Source organism: Chiloscyllium plagiosum, unplaced genomic scaffold (assembly GCF_037043375.1).
Source record: "Chiloscyllium plagiosum isolate Xiang-an unplaced genomic scaffold, Cpla_swu_hap1 HiC_scaffold_8, whole genome shotgun sequence".
Classification (NCBI taxonomy): domain Eukaryota; kingdom Metazoa; phylum Chordata; class Chondrichthyes; order Orectolobiformes; family Hemiscylliidae; genus Chiloscyllium; species Chiloscyllium plagiosum.
The window spans coordinates 57,478,837-57,494,420 of NW_028270146.1; the positions used below are offsets into that span (position 1 = coordinate 57,478,837).

Genomic DNA, 15,584 nt, shown 5'->3' on the forward strand with positions numbered 1-15,584 from the left:
CCCCCTTCATCCTTCTAAACTCCAAGAATAAAGCCAGAGTCCTCAAACATTTCTCATGTTAAGCTTTTCATTCCTGGGACCATTCTTATGAAACTCTTCTGAACATGCTCCAGGGCCAGTACATCCTGAGTTATGGGGCTCAAAACTGAGCACAATACTCCAAATGTGGCCTGACCAGAACTTTATAGAGCCTCTGAAACCTGCTTTTATTTTTATGTCCTCTCAAAATAACTGCTATAATTGCATTTGCCATCCTAACTACTGACCCGACCTGTAAATTCCCCTTGAGAGAATTCTCTTAAAAGCTGCCTTAACTTGTACAAATATCTATCTCGGCAGAAATCAAAAGTACCTGTTGGAACAGAGATTTTCCTTTTTTTTCCCCCTGAGATTAGTAGTTTGCAAATCATTCGTTTAATAGGTTACCTGGTGACTCTCAAAAGCCATTGTGATTTTAAAATCTTTCAAAGTTTGACTGCGTGTTGCTTTAAAGATGTATCATATTGAAATAAAGATTCAACAACAAATACTTTCCAGCTTTGGCGACATACCAAGAGTATTCACAATTAGTTGAAAAGATCATGACTGAGTTAGTACCTTGCACCGCATTTAGTGAGATGTTTTCTGCTGTGATAGCAACTAAGGCAATACATGTAAACTGAATTGACGGAAAATTTACACAAGTGGAAGACCTGCCTTACTTTACGTATGTAAAGACTTTCTCGATAGCATGATTAAAACGCTATCCATTAACTATATTTTAGTACTAAGCATATTACAAAGCTACAATTTTGAGTAGGTTTGCAATTATTAATTAATTTTGAAGATCTTAAATCAAAAACAAAACTTTCTGTAGATTGATACAGTAAGGTTTTAAAATTTTCTTCCAAAAAACTTTTATTGCACAAACCATGCTTTTTAAAAACATTTTACTGTCTGTTCATATTTACCTTTTGAAATTAAATACTTATTCCACTCAAGGGTGTCTTTTGTCTAACAGAATACTTGCTGCATTAAGTCAAAATGCTCCATGATGTTGAAAATTTTGAGCAGACCATTGTGTTTGGCTTTGATTTTAGATTAGATTTCCTACGGTGTGGAAACAGGCCTTTCAGCCTAACCAGTCCACACCGACCCTCCGAAGAGTTACCCACCCTGACCCATTTCCCTCTGACTAATGCACCTAACGCTATGGGCAATTTAGCATGGCCAATTTACCTGACCTGCACATCTTTGGACTGTGGGAAGAAACCGGAGCACCCGGAGGAAACCCGCGCAGACACTGAGAAAGTCACCCGAATTGAACCTGGGATCCTGATGTTTTGAGGCAGCAGTGCTAACCACTGAGCCACTGTGTTGCCCCAAATTTTGCCATCCTTTACCAACATTCTACAGGCTTTAGTTTATAAATAAGCATTTTTAGTATTGGCTATCAACCTGATCACTCATCCAATGATCACTCAGTTGCTCTCTCTGGATGCTTTTTTTTCACCAGAATAATTTATTTTTTGGCAAAGCAAAAGCACACCACATGCAAGCACTCCTGAAGTGCAGCTTCCACAATGACCTGCACTATGACTACCCATCATGTATCATACCACCTGCTCTTGGTCTGCGACTGTGTGGAGCTATTCTTCAGATGTTTGTTCAGATTTGTTCCCAGAGCAAGTTGCATTCCTGTATGCTTCCCAAACCCACCTTGACAACGCCCCATTGCTGTTTCTTGTTAACCAGATGGAGATGGTGTGAAGGAAGCTTCGACAGTTTGAGAGAATTAGTTTCCCTTTTCAAATTCCTTTTAGACAAGGTTGGTGAAGCTATCACTAATCCTAGATTGCTGACACTGATGGAGTATGTTCTTTGGCCTTCTGTATGTTGTATCTTTTGATTTATGTTGAAGTTTGTCTGTGAATTGAACAAAAGTATGAAAATTCACACTTTGCATTTCACAATGCAATTCAAACTGCTTATGTAATGTCTCATTATTTTCGCATGTATGTCTGTTCTCTTGGATTAAAGTGCTAAAGGGAGAAAAAGTACTGTTTTTAAAAAGTTGCCTATTCTTTAAAGCAACTGACCTATTAATTGATTTAATTTCAATATAGGCAGTCAACAGAACTGAATAAATTACGTCAGGATTATGCCAGATTAATGAATGAATTTACGGAGAAAACTAACCGTCTTCAACAGGAAGAGGCACAGAAAAAGAATTTGGAGGTTTCTTATGAGCAGACTGTTCAACAGCTCAAGGTATAAAAGCAGACTTGACTTCACCTGAACAAGATTTGCCAGATGAGTATTTTAGGTTAGGTCAGTGGACGTGTGGATTGTTGGAGGGACTTTCAGTTAAAATTAAAAATTGATGGAATGAACTTGTTACCTTTCTGCCCACAACAGCTATAAGAAATTATTTACGCAGGTACTTTATTTAATATTCAACATTCAAAAATCCAGAAAGGTACTGTATGAATTGGTTATTTTGGGTGCTAGTTTTGAAACAAATGAAATCATTTTTGTCTTTTTCCTCCTAATTGCTTAGTCGTACAAAAATTAATAAATACTCCAGGTGAGCAACAACTGTGGGGGGAGATAAGAATATTTTATTTACTTCCTGAATATGCTGTTTATTGAAATCTGGGTGAAAAGTTTGATAAACCAGTTTTGCTGTGTGCATCTTAGTAGTTAAATGCCAAATAAGGAAAAACTGATTCCATGTCATTATAATTACTTCAACTACTATAAGTTTTTAATAGCTCTCTCCATATTTTTTTATTTTGCCTCCTGTGCTATGCCTCCTTGGACCCTGTCTTGCTCATTTAGTCAATCAGACATACCTCCTGCACCCACCAGCCCATGTCAACAAAATGCTGAATGCCCAATTTGCCCTTCTGGTTTCCGTGGCAGCTGATATTCATAGTCTGTCTTCGGGTGTTGCTTCCTCTTATTAAATCTGTCAATATCTTTGCTTCAAAGGGACATACTCGATTGCAACATACCTTCAAACAACCATCTCCTTTCTAAAATATTCTTACTACTTCATGTTGCACCCCATCTCTACCTGAACTCAATGCTGGAAACCCTGATTCAGGGTTCCACTCCTGTCACAGTCAAAATAGTTCCTATCAGTATCACAAATGATATCATTGGACTGTGATATATTTTACTTTTGTGACTGCCTCAACCTGTCTGCCTCTAATTCAGTGCCCACCATACCTTCCAGTAATACCTCTTTATTGTTCATCTATCATCTGACTCCATTCTTCTCTCATGCTATACTTTGTGATGGCCTCTCATTCTGCTTAAGCACTGTTACCTCTGGTGTAGCCCAAGAATCTGGTCTTGGCCCCCACATATTTCTCATTTGAGTGCTGACTGATCATAATGTTATCTAAAAGCACAGCAGTAGTTTTCAAATGTATGCTGATGTTGTCTAGTTCTACGGCCCCCCTCAACGTTTCACCATTGCTCAATTATCAGACTACCTATCTGACATCCAGTACTGGATGGACAGAAACCTCTTCATACAAAACTTTGTGAAGACTAAAGTTGTTTTCCATTCCTGCTCCAAACTCTGTTTGAGTGGCTAACTCTTTCTGACAGTGTGAAACTAAAGTAGATTTTTTGTAGCCTTTTGTGTCAACCTGAGAGAAGCTTCTGCTCATGTATTTGTGCCATCACCAAGGCCACCTATTCCCAGCTGTATAATATTGCGCCTGTGCTTGCTTCTGAAACCCTTCGTCGTACCTTCATTTACCCCAAGACTTCTCTCTTCCAGCTCACTGCTGATTTCCTAGGTTTTGCACAAACAGATGTGAGGTCATATAAAACTGGTCATCTGAATTTGCTGTAAGTCCCATTTTTCCCCCAAGTACTTTTCATCACTGGCTTGATTTGTCTCCTGTTTGAGTAGTGCCTTCAATTTAAAAACACATTCTCCAGTTTATGAATCACCTTTTTTTTGTGACCTTGCCACTCCCTATCTGTCTCTGTTCTTTTGCATCATCAGTTTCTGACCAGTGAACATCCCAGATTCTTAAACTACTTCACTAGTGGTGATTGCAGTTTCTGTTGACTTGGTATTAACACCTCTGCTTGGCTTTTCTTTCAAATCACTCACTCTTTCAAAGTTGCCTCTTTGTCTGAGCTCCAGGTCAGTGGTCTCGTACCCATAGTGACCTATTTTGTTACAGTGCTCCTGTGCAGCTCCTTGGGAGATTATGTAAACTTGGAGTTATCAAGCCTGCAGTTACAGGCTTTTTTTTTACAAGTTTCATTCAACCTGTTGTGTCTCCACTGACTTTGAAAGAGCCGTTCATTTAGCTCCATTTCCCTGTCCTATCAATTCCGTGTGCGGGTTGTTTTCAAACATTGATTCATTTCTTTTAATATGATTTTCTGTGTCTGTTGTTACAACTGAGAAATTCCATGTCATAGAATATCACTGACCAAAGTATGTCTTGACCCTTTTTTAAAGTTTTTTAATCTTTGAATTCATGTCCTTTCCTTACTGAGTTGCAGGTATAGTTTGCATGGCTTTACCTTACAACTTTTTTTTAAAAAATGAAATGTTGACTGGCATTCGTTTTCCTCTTGACTCTTTAGGCTAATGAAAATGGACACAATTTGTACCTCTTGAAACTAATTTGTTTTTCCTAATCTGTCCTTTCATTTAGCTAGGTAATGTTCCAAATGTTTTTGAGTTGATTTTATGAAGGATTAGGAACCTATAAATTAAAAGCAGGTGCAGACCTCTTGATTCCTTGATCCTACTCTAGCATTCAATAAGATCATGGCTGATCTGATTTGTTTTATTTCTTCCTATCTCTCATTAATCTAGGAACAGACTATTCAGCCCCTGTAGTCTCAATATGTTAAATAATGGTTGAACATTAACTTCAATGCCGTGTTCCTGTTCTATCCCTGTATCACCTTGTGTCGTTTAACCATAAATTTATTAATCTGCTTTGCACTTAATGACTGAGCTTCCAAGGCGCTCTGGTAGAAAATTTCCAAGATTTAGCCACCCTTCTGAATGAAGAGATTCCTCAATTCTGTCCTAAAAACACTTGCCTTTAATTCTGAAACTGTCTGTCCTGGTTCTAGATCCCATAACCAGCAAAACATCCTTTATGTTTATACTCTGTATCTGGAACTTTGTTAAATTTGTATGAGAATACCTCTTATTCTTTACTATTGCAGAGAATTATAGGCAAATGCTTCTTTTTTTTCTTTGCACAAGACAGTGCTAACATTAAATGAATCTGTCCAGTGACCCTCCATTGCACTCACTCTCTGGCACACATGTCTTCCGTTAAAAGGGCCAGAACTGCTGCAGCACTTGTGATCCAGCCTTGCCAACCAGTTTACCACAGGGAACCTTGTCAAACACCTTACTGAAGTCCATATAGATCATGTCACTGCTCTGCCCTCATCACTACATTGTGCTAGTACCACCATTAATTCCTCACTTCCTCTTCTTCCTAAATGTCATGGATCCTTTGTGTTTCCAGCCCCAATCTATCATCCTGCAGCCATGTGTCTGTAATAGCTACACTTTATGTACTACTATTTACACTTTCAGGTCATCTGTTCTGTGTTGACTGCTATCTGCAGTCAGATACAATGTCTTTAGTTTTGTTGTTTTACTTTTTTCTCTAACCTCGACTTTACCTGTTGATTTTGATGCTTATCTTTTGTACAGTATCCTTTCCTGTCATTTTTCTTTGTTGATTTTTCTCTTGCCTTGCCATGTCTCTACTCTTTTTGAATTTTTGGAAGATGTTATACATCAATCACTTGTGGCTTAAGAAACAGGCTTATGTGAGTTTATCCTAAACTTTTGTGGAATAAGTCGAATAACCTGCTGAGAAGTAGGACAAATGAGTAGAGTTTCACCATGGACATTTCACTTTGCCTCATAGTTGTATAGATATTTATCATTCATCTCTGACTCATATATATTCCTGTGTCATACAATACTTGCTTTGCCTATGTTAAAATTTTGTAAGTTTCAGAAGGTAAGCTTTTTTTTTAAAAAAAAAAAAAATTGACACTTTCTGCTTTTGTTCACAGACTCAGTTGCAGGAGGAAGTTGAAAGGAGACAAGAGGATATGCAGAAATTTCTCAGGAACGTAACTGCAGAGCATGAGAAACGGCTGACAGAGGTTCAGGGTACAAAACAAGGTAATCGAAACAGATACTTGATCATCTTTCACAACATTAATTTTAAGAAGTTGTTTTCATCCCCACCTGTCCCTCCTTTATTTTTTTGTTGCTTCCCTTGAAGCAAATTTGCAAGATGCAGTTCTCTGGTTAATCCTTGTCTAGTATGATATTGTTGATCAAGGAATAGACCTACATATTTGATAATTATCTTGAAGTTGGTTAGTAAAGCTGAATGATCATCTGATTGCACACTTCCATTTATCTAGGATGTGCATGAGGAAATTCACCATTGTAGTTGGTTTGGTTACATTGCATTGTGGAGTTAGCCTTTCAACTGTGTCAAATAAAGGAGTCTTTTTATTTCGGTACCCTACCTGTTTCCTCTTGCATGGCAATGGGTATAGTCTGTTCAGACTATTGAACTTGGAATGTTTGCAGTGTTGAGTTGGTCATAGACAGAACTGCCTAAGAAATGTTATTGTGTATGCTTTACCGTTTCTAATGAAGGATTCTGTGATGCAATGTGGAAGAGGTCCTTCAGCCCATCAAGCATCTGGACTGCCAAAATATCCTGCCTACACTAATTCCACTTTTTTGCATGGGGCCCATTGCCTTGAATAGTATGGCATTTCAAAAGGTTATTGAAGTACTTAACATTTCTCATCTCAACTAACCTCCCAGGCAGTGCATTCTACAAACCCACAATCCTATGGGGTGAAGAGGTTTCTCCTCTCCTATCTAAACCTCTTGCCTTCACCTTTTTAATATTATGACCCCTTTTATTATTGACCTTGCTTTCTATTTATGTGAAAGCAGCAGCTTACTATTCGCCCTGTCCATGCCACTCAATGTTCTGTGCTTCCATCGGGTCTCTCCTCAATCTTCTCTGTTCCAAAGGAAACAACCCAAGCTTATCCAGCCTCACTTTGTGGTTGAAATGTTCTGTCACGGGCAGCATCCTGGTGAAATACAGTGTCTTACAAAAGCTTCAGAAGAATGCCATAGAGAGAAAAACATGATTCAGAAGTTAGAAGTTCGATAGCAAGCTTCTGTCGCCCTTGGCACCTTTCAATGTAATCATAGTATTTCTTTCGGTGACTGAGCTCCTTTTTAACCTTATGGTGATTATTTTGCATTATGTATTGTGTTCCACTATTTTAACTGGAAATATGTTTGCTGTAACTTCTACTTGACACTTTGGTTTTCTTGATGGACTTTGGCTATGGAGTTATTTACCATGGTACATGGAGTAAGTGAAAATTTTATGATTTGTACCTGAGTCCTTTGGCATGTTTGAGTGGCTTCCCATATTTTGCTATCTGTGTTGAGTAATGTTCTTCCCCTATCCTTATACCAGATGCATTTGCTGTTTTACTTTGTATATTTATTTTCATTGGATTTCTATTTATGGCATAATTTAAAAAAATCTTTTTGACCCTTTCACCAAGCTAAGTAAGCTGCACTGTCCAAAACAAGTGAAAGAGTTGCTGCCTATGGATTTGCATTCTAAAGATTGCTGATTTTTTTTTTTGTAAATGTCAATAGTCTTTCCTATTCCATGCTAAACCAGCGTGACTCAGACTGATCTTCAGTTAGTCTTTATTTTAATTGTTTTCAGTATTCAAAATCTTTTCCATTTAAGCATCTTGATTTGGTTTACTATTTACCAAAATAGAACAGAGTTACCTAACTAATCAGAAATACAGACTTGAAAAACTGCCTCCTCAAATAATGTTTTCTTCAGTTCAGTCTAGGAGCAGCAATTACTGGAAGAGTTTAATTGCATAATTAAGGAAATTCTTGCAATGTCAATTTTTTGTTTCTTTGCTCACTACATACAAGACTCTATTCTCTTTGCATATGATCTTTGCTAAAGTCTAGCAAATGCTTGTTGGCCACTGAAATACTTCTGAGCTGTCAGAGTTACAAAACATGGAGACTTTATCACCTTTTCTAAAAAAAAAATTGTATTGAAAAAATTTTTATTTTTGTAATATGAAAATATAACATAACAAAAACAAAACCACATTAAATCAACCACTATACTACTCTACAAAAGAGCTCACATCTACACTTATTACACATCAATAAATAAGTAAATAATGGCACTCGGTGTAACAAGACCTCAGTGCTCAACCTTCGAGAGCATCAATTATTAAACTTGTTTGCTCGAAATCCTTCCTCTCAGGGCATTAGGCTTGTTAAGCCAAACCACCATGGCTAGACAAAAGCCCTAATTTAAAATGGCGGACAGATCGGCTTTCAAATAATTCAAAAATGGTTGCCATGTCTTATAAAAATTCTGTTTTCTGGTGCACCATATTTATAAGAAAGTACAAATGTGTTCCATAATTAACTCATGCCACCCTGACAGATCTGGGGGGTTCTCAGACACCCAGCACATCAGAATGTTCTTCTTCGCACAAAAAGTGAGGATGCTAAAAAGCTTTCTCCCATGTAAATCTAAGGCAGATGTATTCAGCAAACCCAAGAGAAGAGAAACTTGACTTTGGTCCCCAAGATCCTCTCTGTTACTCCTGTTCCAGTATGTTTGCAGTCCTGCCACATGTTCTGTACAATGAGTGAGGATACTTGTATTTATTTTACATTTGGGGCACATTGAAGATGCTCCATGCTTAAATTTTGCAAGATGATCTGGGGCCAGATGAGCCCAATGAAGGATCTTTTAACTGCATAACATGGGTCCTATTACATTTTGAAATCTTCCACGTGCTCTCATATTTGTCCCCTCAAGTTTCTGGAGTGATCTCTAACCCTAACACACTCTCTCAGACCTCCCATAATTGTTCAATATCCCCTGAGGACCTCCCCCCTCCCAAACTACTGAGTGCTCTTAGCCTGCAGTACCCTCTTTTCCATATCAGATCTATAACACTCAGTCAGAAGTGTAGTCTTTTCTTTTTAGATAAAATCTCTGATCTGAAAAAAATGGAAGCTGTTCCTGCTCGATAATCCATAGTTGTTATTTGATCAAATGACATTAACATTTCATCTTCAAACAGATCACTCAAACAAGAGACTCCCATATTTCCCCAGGACTTAAACCCAGGATGCGTTGTCCCTGGCTGGAAACCTGTCATACCAACTATGGGAGTATGGAAAGATGTTTTAGACATTGCCCTCAGCACTTTGATAGTATTATTAACTATTGGATTGCGGCAATATCCTTATTTTGTCCAGAAACGACAGGTTAATAAGAGGACATTTTGCCTGGGAAGCCTCAATGTCCAACCAGATCAACGGTCTGCGACCCTTTGTAAAGCCTGTCTGATCCTCCTGAACAATAGAGGGCAATACCCTTTCCAACCTCAATGCCAGAGTCTTCGATAAAATTTTAAAATCAGAGTTTAAAAGTGAGATGAGTCTGTAAGAAGTATAGTCTTCTGGGGTCTTCCCTTGAGAATGAGATATTGGCCCCCCTCAAGAATGACGGGAGGCAATCCCGACTGTGAATAGTTATACATGTTTAGCATCAGCCCTGACAGTATGTTTACAAATTCCTCAAAACCCACTGGGCAAGCCATTAGGCCAGGTGTCTTTTTACTTGGAAGTTGCCTCACTGCCTTCTATGTCTCTTGGGCTGTTAATGGAACACTAAGGAGAGACGCCTGTTCAGCAGACACCAGGAAGATCCAAATTCCTAAAAACAAGACTCCATCTTATCCTAACTGTTGGCACAGCATTCAGAGTAAAACCTCCGAAACACCTCATTAATCTTTTTAGCATTGTACGTAAGAGTGCTATTCCCTTCCCTAATAGAAGCAATATATTAGGAGGCATTGTTCTTCCTGACCAAATATGCCAAGTATCTACCCAACCTATCAGCATGTTCAACCAACCTCTGCTTTGCAAATGAAAGTTCCTTCCATCTTTGCTGTATGCGTTAGCATGGGGTTTAAGATGGATTGGAGAGCTGTGATCCACTGCAGCTTAGTCACTGACAGTCTACTGTAATATGCCGTCTCAGCTGTTTTCCATCGTGCCTCAAGCAGATGCTGCTGCTCTCCCTTCTGATTGGCAGAGTATGAGATAACAATCCCTCTTGCATAGGCTTTAGCAGTTTCCCAAAGAGTGGATGGATTACTAACTGTACCTGAGTTAGTGGCCAAAAAAGCTTCAAATTCCCTGAAGAAGTATTCTACAAATTTGCTCTCCTTGAGAATGAAGGGATCTATTTGCCAGTACTGTGAGCCCATTGCATCATCATAGAACATAGAACATAGAACATAGAACATCATCCTTTAATCTTAACCATTAAATACACTACTGCATGATCAGAAATGGCAATATTCCCAATTGAACAGGATCCCACCAAATATAAAAAAGCCATGGGAGTTAGGAAATTATCAATCCTTGTGTGGCATTTATGAGACTTGGGGGAAAAAGAAGTAACATCTCCACCCATGGTGTGTTAATGTGTCTAAATGTCTACCAAACCCCCCCCCCCCGCCAAATGATGAAATGCCACGACGCCAAGGCCATCAGCTTAGTGCATCCGTCAGAAATCTAAGAGGTGGGCAGGAGGACAGTAGACATTCAAAATGCCAATTTCCTCACCATGTAGAAGAACCTTAATAATAATAACAAACCAACCATACTCTTCTTTAACACCAATCTATTAAATTAAGTGGGAGACCTTCCCGGACGAGTATTGCCATTCCTCTGCTCCTCGTACTGAAAGACAAGAAAACCATCTGATCAAACCCACCTTGCTGTAACTTAAAATATTCCTTGTCATTAGGATGAGTCTCCTGTAACAGGGTAACATCCACCCTCTCCTTTCTTAGGCTCAACAGCACCTTTTCTCTTTGAACTGGTGAATGAATCCCTCTGCTATTCCAGCTGCATCATTTAAGAATGCTGCCAACCATGATCCTTTACAATCCTCTTAGACCTGCTGAGAGGCAGAATTCCTCTTTGAACACACTGGGTATACTCAAAAGGAGAGTCTGAGTCTATTTACAAAAAAAACAAACTAAAACTAATCACGAAACACAAAAGGCACCCCTGCCCACGGTGGGTGCTTACATTTCCCACACACACCTCCATTCCCCCCCCCCCCCCCCCCCCACAACTTTCCAGCTTGAGCTGCACCCCAAACCCACGCAATGGAAGAAACCACACAAAGGACATTTGTAAACACAAGGGCATAACAAAAGCACTTTGCCCACACCCCACAATATATCAATACCACTCCAGCTTGGAGAAAAAAACCACCAACAGCTTCTTTGGGACAAGAGTGCAAGTACAAGAAATGAAAGCAAGACAAAAAAAACCCAGACACTATTTTCCATATCCAAAAGTACATCTACATTATTTTAAAGTGTCCAAGAAGTTTTTGGCTTGCTCCAAAGAATGAAATGACTGCAAAGTCTCCTCCTAAGTAATATGAAGCACCGCTGGGTATCTCATCAAATATTGAATACCGAGGTCCTTTTAACCTTCTCTTAACCTCAAATGATCACTGCCACAGGTCCTGGAAAAACATTATCTTAGTTCCCTGATAGGTCAGGGTCTGCGGATCTCTCCCCAAGCTTCTAGAAGTTTCCATGACACTCTGCTTGTCCCTGTAGCATTGAAATCTTATCAGAATTGGGCAGGGGCACTGATCCTGACTGGATCTGCGCACTGCAACCCAGTGAGCTCTGTCAGCCTTAACCCGGTCCACCTCGGCATCCCAGCCAAGAAAGTCTTCAAAAACACTTGCTGGCTGCCCACCTTCTACTCCTTCTAGTAGGCCAACGACCCGTATATTTTTTCTCCTACTTCTATTTTCCAGGTCATCGACTTGCTCAGCCAGGACCCGAACATGTTTCTCAAGGGTGTGGATCCGTCCTGCCGAAGACTGTCTCCGATGCCGTGGTCTGCTGCTCAACCTCTTCAACTAGCTTCCTGAGCCCTTCCAACTCCTCATCATGCTTTTGCAGCATGGTTGAAATGGGCTCTAGTTGATTAAGAGTCTCTTTCTTCATCTTCTGGATCAGCTTTTGGATCACTGAGTTCATCCACAATGTACTGCTGTGCACGCGTTTCTTTAACGCTGCAGAGGAAGCTGCAGCTGCTTCCCCTTCCCCAATTACAGTCTCTGCTCCACCCCCCTACCCCACTGTTTTTGAGTGTCCTGAGTGTTAAGTCTTGGCTGTTAGCTCCCCCCTTAGATATTCTCGCACACTCCAAAAGGATTTAAATGGTTGTTTTACTGTTTAACCATTTTTTCCCCCAAAAAACTAAAGTGGGGGGTGAAAAAATATTGGGGTGCAGAACTCAGCAAGGCTGATCTATTCAGATCGCCAACATCTTGAATCCTCCTATCACCCTTTTTTAATGCTGACTCTGAGTCTGCCTGATTTAACACTTGCAGGCATGCAGTTCTAAAGATGAACCAGTTTTCTTCTGAAAGTTAGGAGCGAATCTCCTTTAACAAGCCTTTCCGTTTGTCCATTCGTTATTATAACTCTGGTCATCACTGCATAATACTGTACCCAACTCCAACTGTTAAGCAATAAATGCAGGATAGTCAGCTCAATAACTCATCGCTAGATTCTGTTAGGGTGGTTAGTTCTGAGGAAGAGTCACTGGGCCAAAACATGAACTCTGATTTCTCTTCTCAGATACTGCCAGACCTGGTGAATAGAGGACAGCAGTTCCCCTTAGTTGAGGGGTTAGGAACGAAGGGGTATAATCTTAAGGTGAAAAGCAGAGATTGGAAGCAAAATTTGTCCACCCATAAAGGTGGTTGTTGGGGAGAGGTGTCTGGAATGCACTGCCTGGGAGACGAGTTGAAGCGGGAAATCTCACAACCTTTTAAAAAGTACTTGAATGAGCACCTCGATGTCATAAAAATTTGAGGCTGTGGGTCTCATGGGAAAGTAGTAGTGTAGGTATTAGTGTATTTATGGTGGTACAGACTTGATGGGCCACAGGGCCTCTTCTGTACTCTGAGTCAAGGACAACAAAAGCTACTTGAAGTTGAATGAACTGACACTAATGTTTTCAGTACGTAGTATATGGGGTATTGAAATTTAAATTTCATCATTTTTAAAGTAATAGTTTTGGAGGAGCAGGGCCAATGAGGCAGCGATATCTTGATTCTCTCCCTATAGACAAGCACATGTAGAAGGTGTAACTTCATATTGAAGATGTTGATTGCCTCACAGTTCTTGCCATAAAGTCTGGGGCATTGTTTTTGTGTACCTGATTATGCTTTTGCAGTTGGCTTTGGGCAACAGTGATTGACTATTGTCACATTTGGAATTCTAAAAGATAAAGTGTGAAAAGTGCATTTATGACTAAGTTAGTGAGCTAAACAGATGTGGATAATATCTATTTCCGGTTTTAAAAATGCATTGACAATTAAACTGGACAGCTAATTTAACAGTTTAGCATCACTGGAGATAATGAGAGAAAGTAGTACTTTTTACTGACATGAACAAAAGTGCCTTGTCTTGTTAATTGTGGCTTTATTGTAACATTTTCTTTAGATTTACAAAGTAAACTTCTGGTTGCTGAAAATGAACTTGGCAGTAAAACCAAAGAGATCCAGAGCTTGCACAGTAAACTCACTGATACCATGGTGTCCAAACAACAACTAGAACAAAAGATTATGCAGCTGGTAACTGCAGAACAAAAGCGAGCTACTGCAGATGAGGCCCTGAAGAAACAAGTGCAGGTATTGGTAGTCATGGATCTAAGTGTCAAAACTACGTAGAAGTTGATGTTCAGATTGTAGTTTCCTTCTGGAGATGACTGATGCTTTCTCATTGTGTCTTTGCTCTTACCTTGTACCCCGTCTTCCCCACTGCCCAAGGACAGAATTCAGCATGCAGATTGATTGATTTATTTTTTAAAAAAATACTGTTTTCTAATTGACCCTGCTAAGGCAGCGATTATTAGTGCATCCTGTCTTGGGGTTCAGAAATCAGTTTTTTTCTATGACTTTTGCACATTGACAGATTTTATAACAGTGGAGCATTCAGAATTGTTCTTTTGGTATAACGTTTGCTATTTCAATCATCGTTGGTTGTAGACAATAATTGAAATGTGCTAATTATCAAGGCTGGTACACCGTATTGCCAGAGCTTAAAGGTTATATAGTGCCTTTTGGCCAGGAATAGTCCAGTATGGATTGCAACCTTTTTTGCCTTTCCTCTTCATCACCCACCGCACCTCCCCAAACTGTGCATGCACAATTTTTTTTTCCCAACACGCTTCCATGTTTTCGTTCTCCAGTTACTAGAGAGAATTTTACCTTTTTGCAAACAGATGCAAAAGCCTCTGTTTTTCCTGATACCCATCCTGAGCAAAAATACTTAGTTAAAAGCCATGATGATTCTTGGTTAGATTAAGAATTTTTGGGTGTTCAAGTAGGTTAGAAAAGTGCATGGGGAGCCCTATCAATTGTACTGAAAACAGAATAGTAATTTAGCAAATGTATTAATTACTGGAAGGATCAATGTAAATGTAATGTTTAAGGAAATAATTAAAACTGTTTTAGATACGTTATTTTCAAACATTTAGGTCCTGCCTTTTATCATGACATTTTTCACCTATTCTTTGTTGCTCACTTCTTGAAATAAAAAGGATCTTTTGGAACAGAAACAAGCTATGAATGCTCAGATGCAAAATCTTCATGCCCAAGTGACATCACAGGTACGGTAACCTTTTTGAAGGTATCCGTTTCAATTTATTGAGATCTAAAGATGTGCACTCTTAAAAACGTTTCTTTGGAAGAATTATTTAAATAACTGAGGCTAAATTAGAGAATTAAAGTTGAGTCCAGTATGATTTCTCTTCATAAATGAAAAGTTTTGGAAAATGATTTTTTTTTTCAAATACTTTTGACAGGCAGCCTGGCAGCAATGGGGCTGATGCTGTGGAGGTCCAGTGCAAAAGGCGAGTTCAATGTTAATTATGGTGCAATAGCAAAAGAGATGTAAAATGGATGTAAATTAAAGTGACGGAGAGAATGGGAGGACCCCTTGCTCTTCCTCCGTCTCTGTCAAAAGTATTAAGCAAAAAATCCATTCCTAAGACATTTTACTTCTGAAGAAGTTATACCAGACTCAACGTTAACTGTTTCTCCCTCCACAAATGCTACCAAAGCTGTTGAGTTACTTCATTTTTCTGTTTGTTTCAGATTTCTAGCATCTGTAATATGTTGCTAATCTTTAGAAAATGTTGGTCTGTATTTAGACCTATTTGCACTGTTTGTTGACTTAACCCAATTTCAGTTAGGACTTTTATGACCCTTTCATGTTCTGCTACTTAGTTGAGCTAAGAAAATAAAACCAGCCAGAACTGATATTTTGGTCATAACCAAGAAATCTTAAAATACATAAGTTCATTTGATCTTTTTTGGTGCATAATGCAATTATGCTTGAGTATGTAAATATGGCTG

The 15,584-nt window shown here is 39.1% G+C and overlaps 1 protein-coding gene across 6 annotated transcripts in view; it reads left to right on the plus strand.

Moving 5' to 3' along the window:
• Positions 1-15,584, plus strand: part of ktn1 (kinectin 1) — a 139,819-nt gene that overhangs the window by 63,215 nt on the left and 61,020 nt on the right. For all 6 annotated transcript variants that reach the window (XM_043697722.2, XM_043697726.2, XM_043697727.2 and 3 more), the window contains 4 exons: positions 2,106-2,250; positions 6,073-6,184; positions 13,669-13,856; positions 14,768-14,836. In XM_043697722.2, coding sequence (XP_043553657.1) covers positions 2,106-2,250; positions 6,073-6,184; positions 13,669-13,856; positions 14,768-14,836 — 514 coding nt within the window. The remainder of the gene's footprint in view (positions 1-2,105; positions 2,251-6,072; positions 6,185-13,668; positions 13,857-14,767; positions 14,837-15,584) is intronic.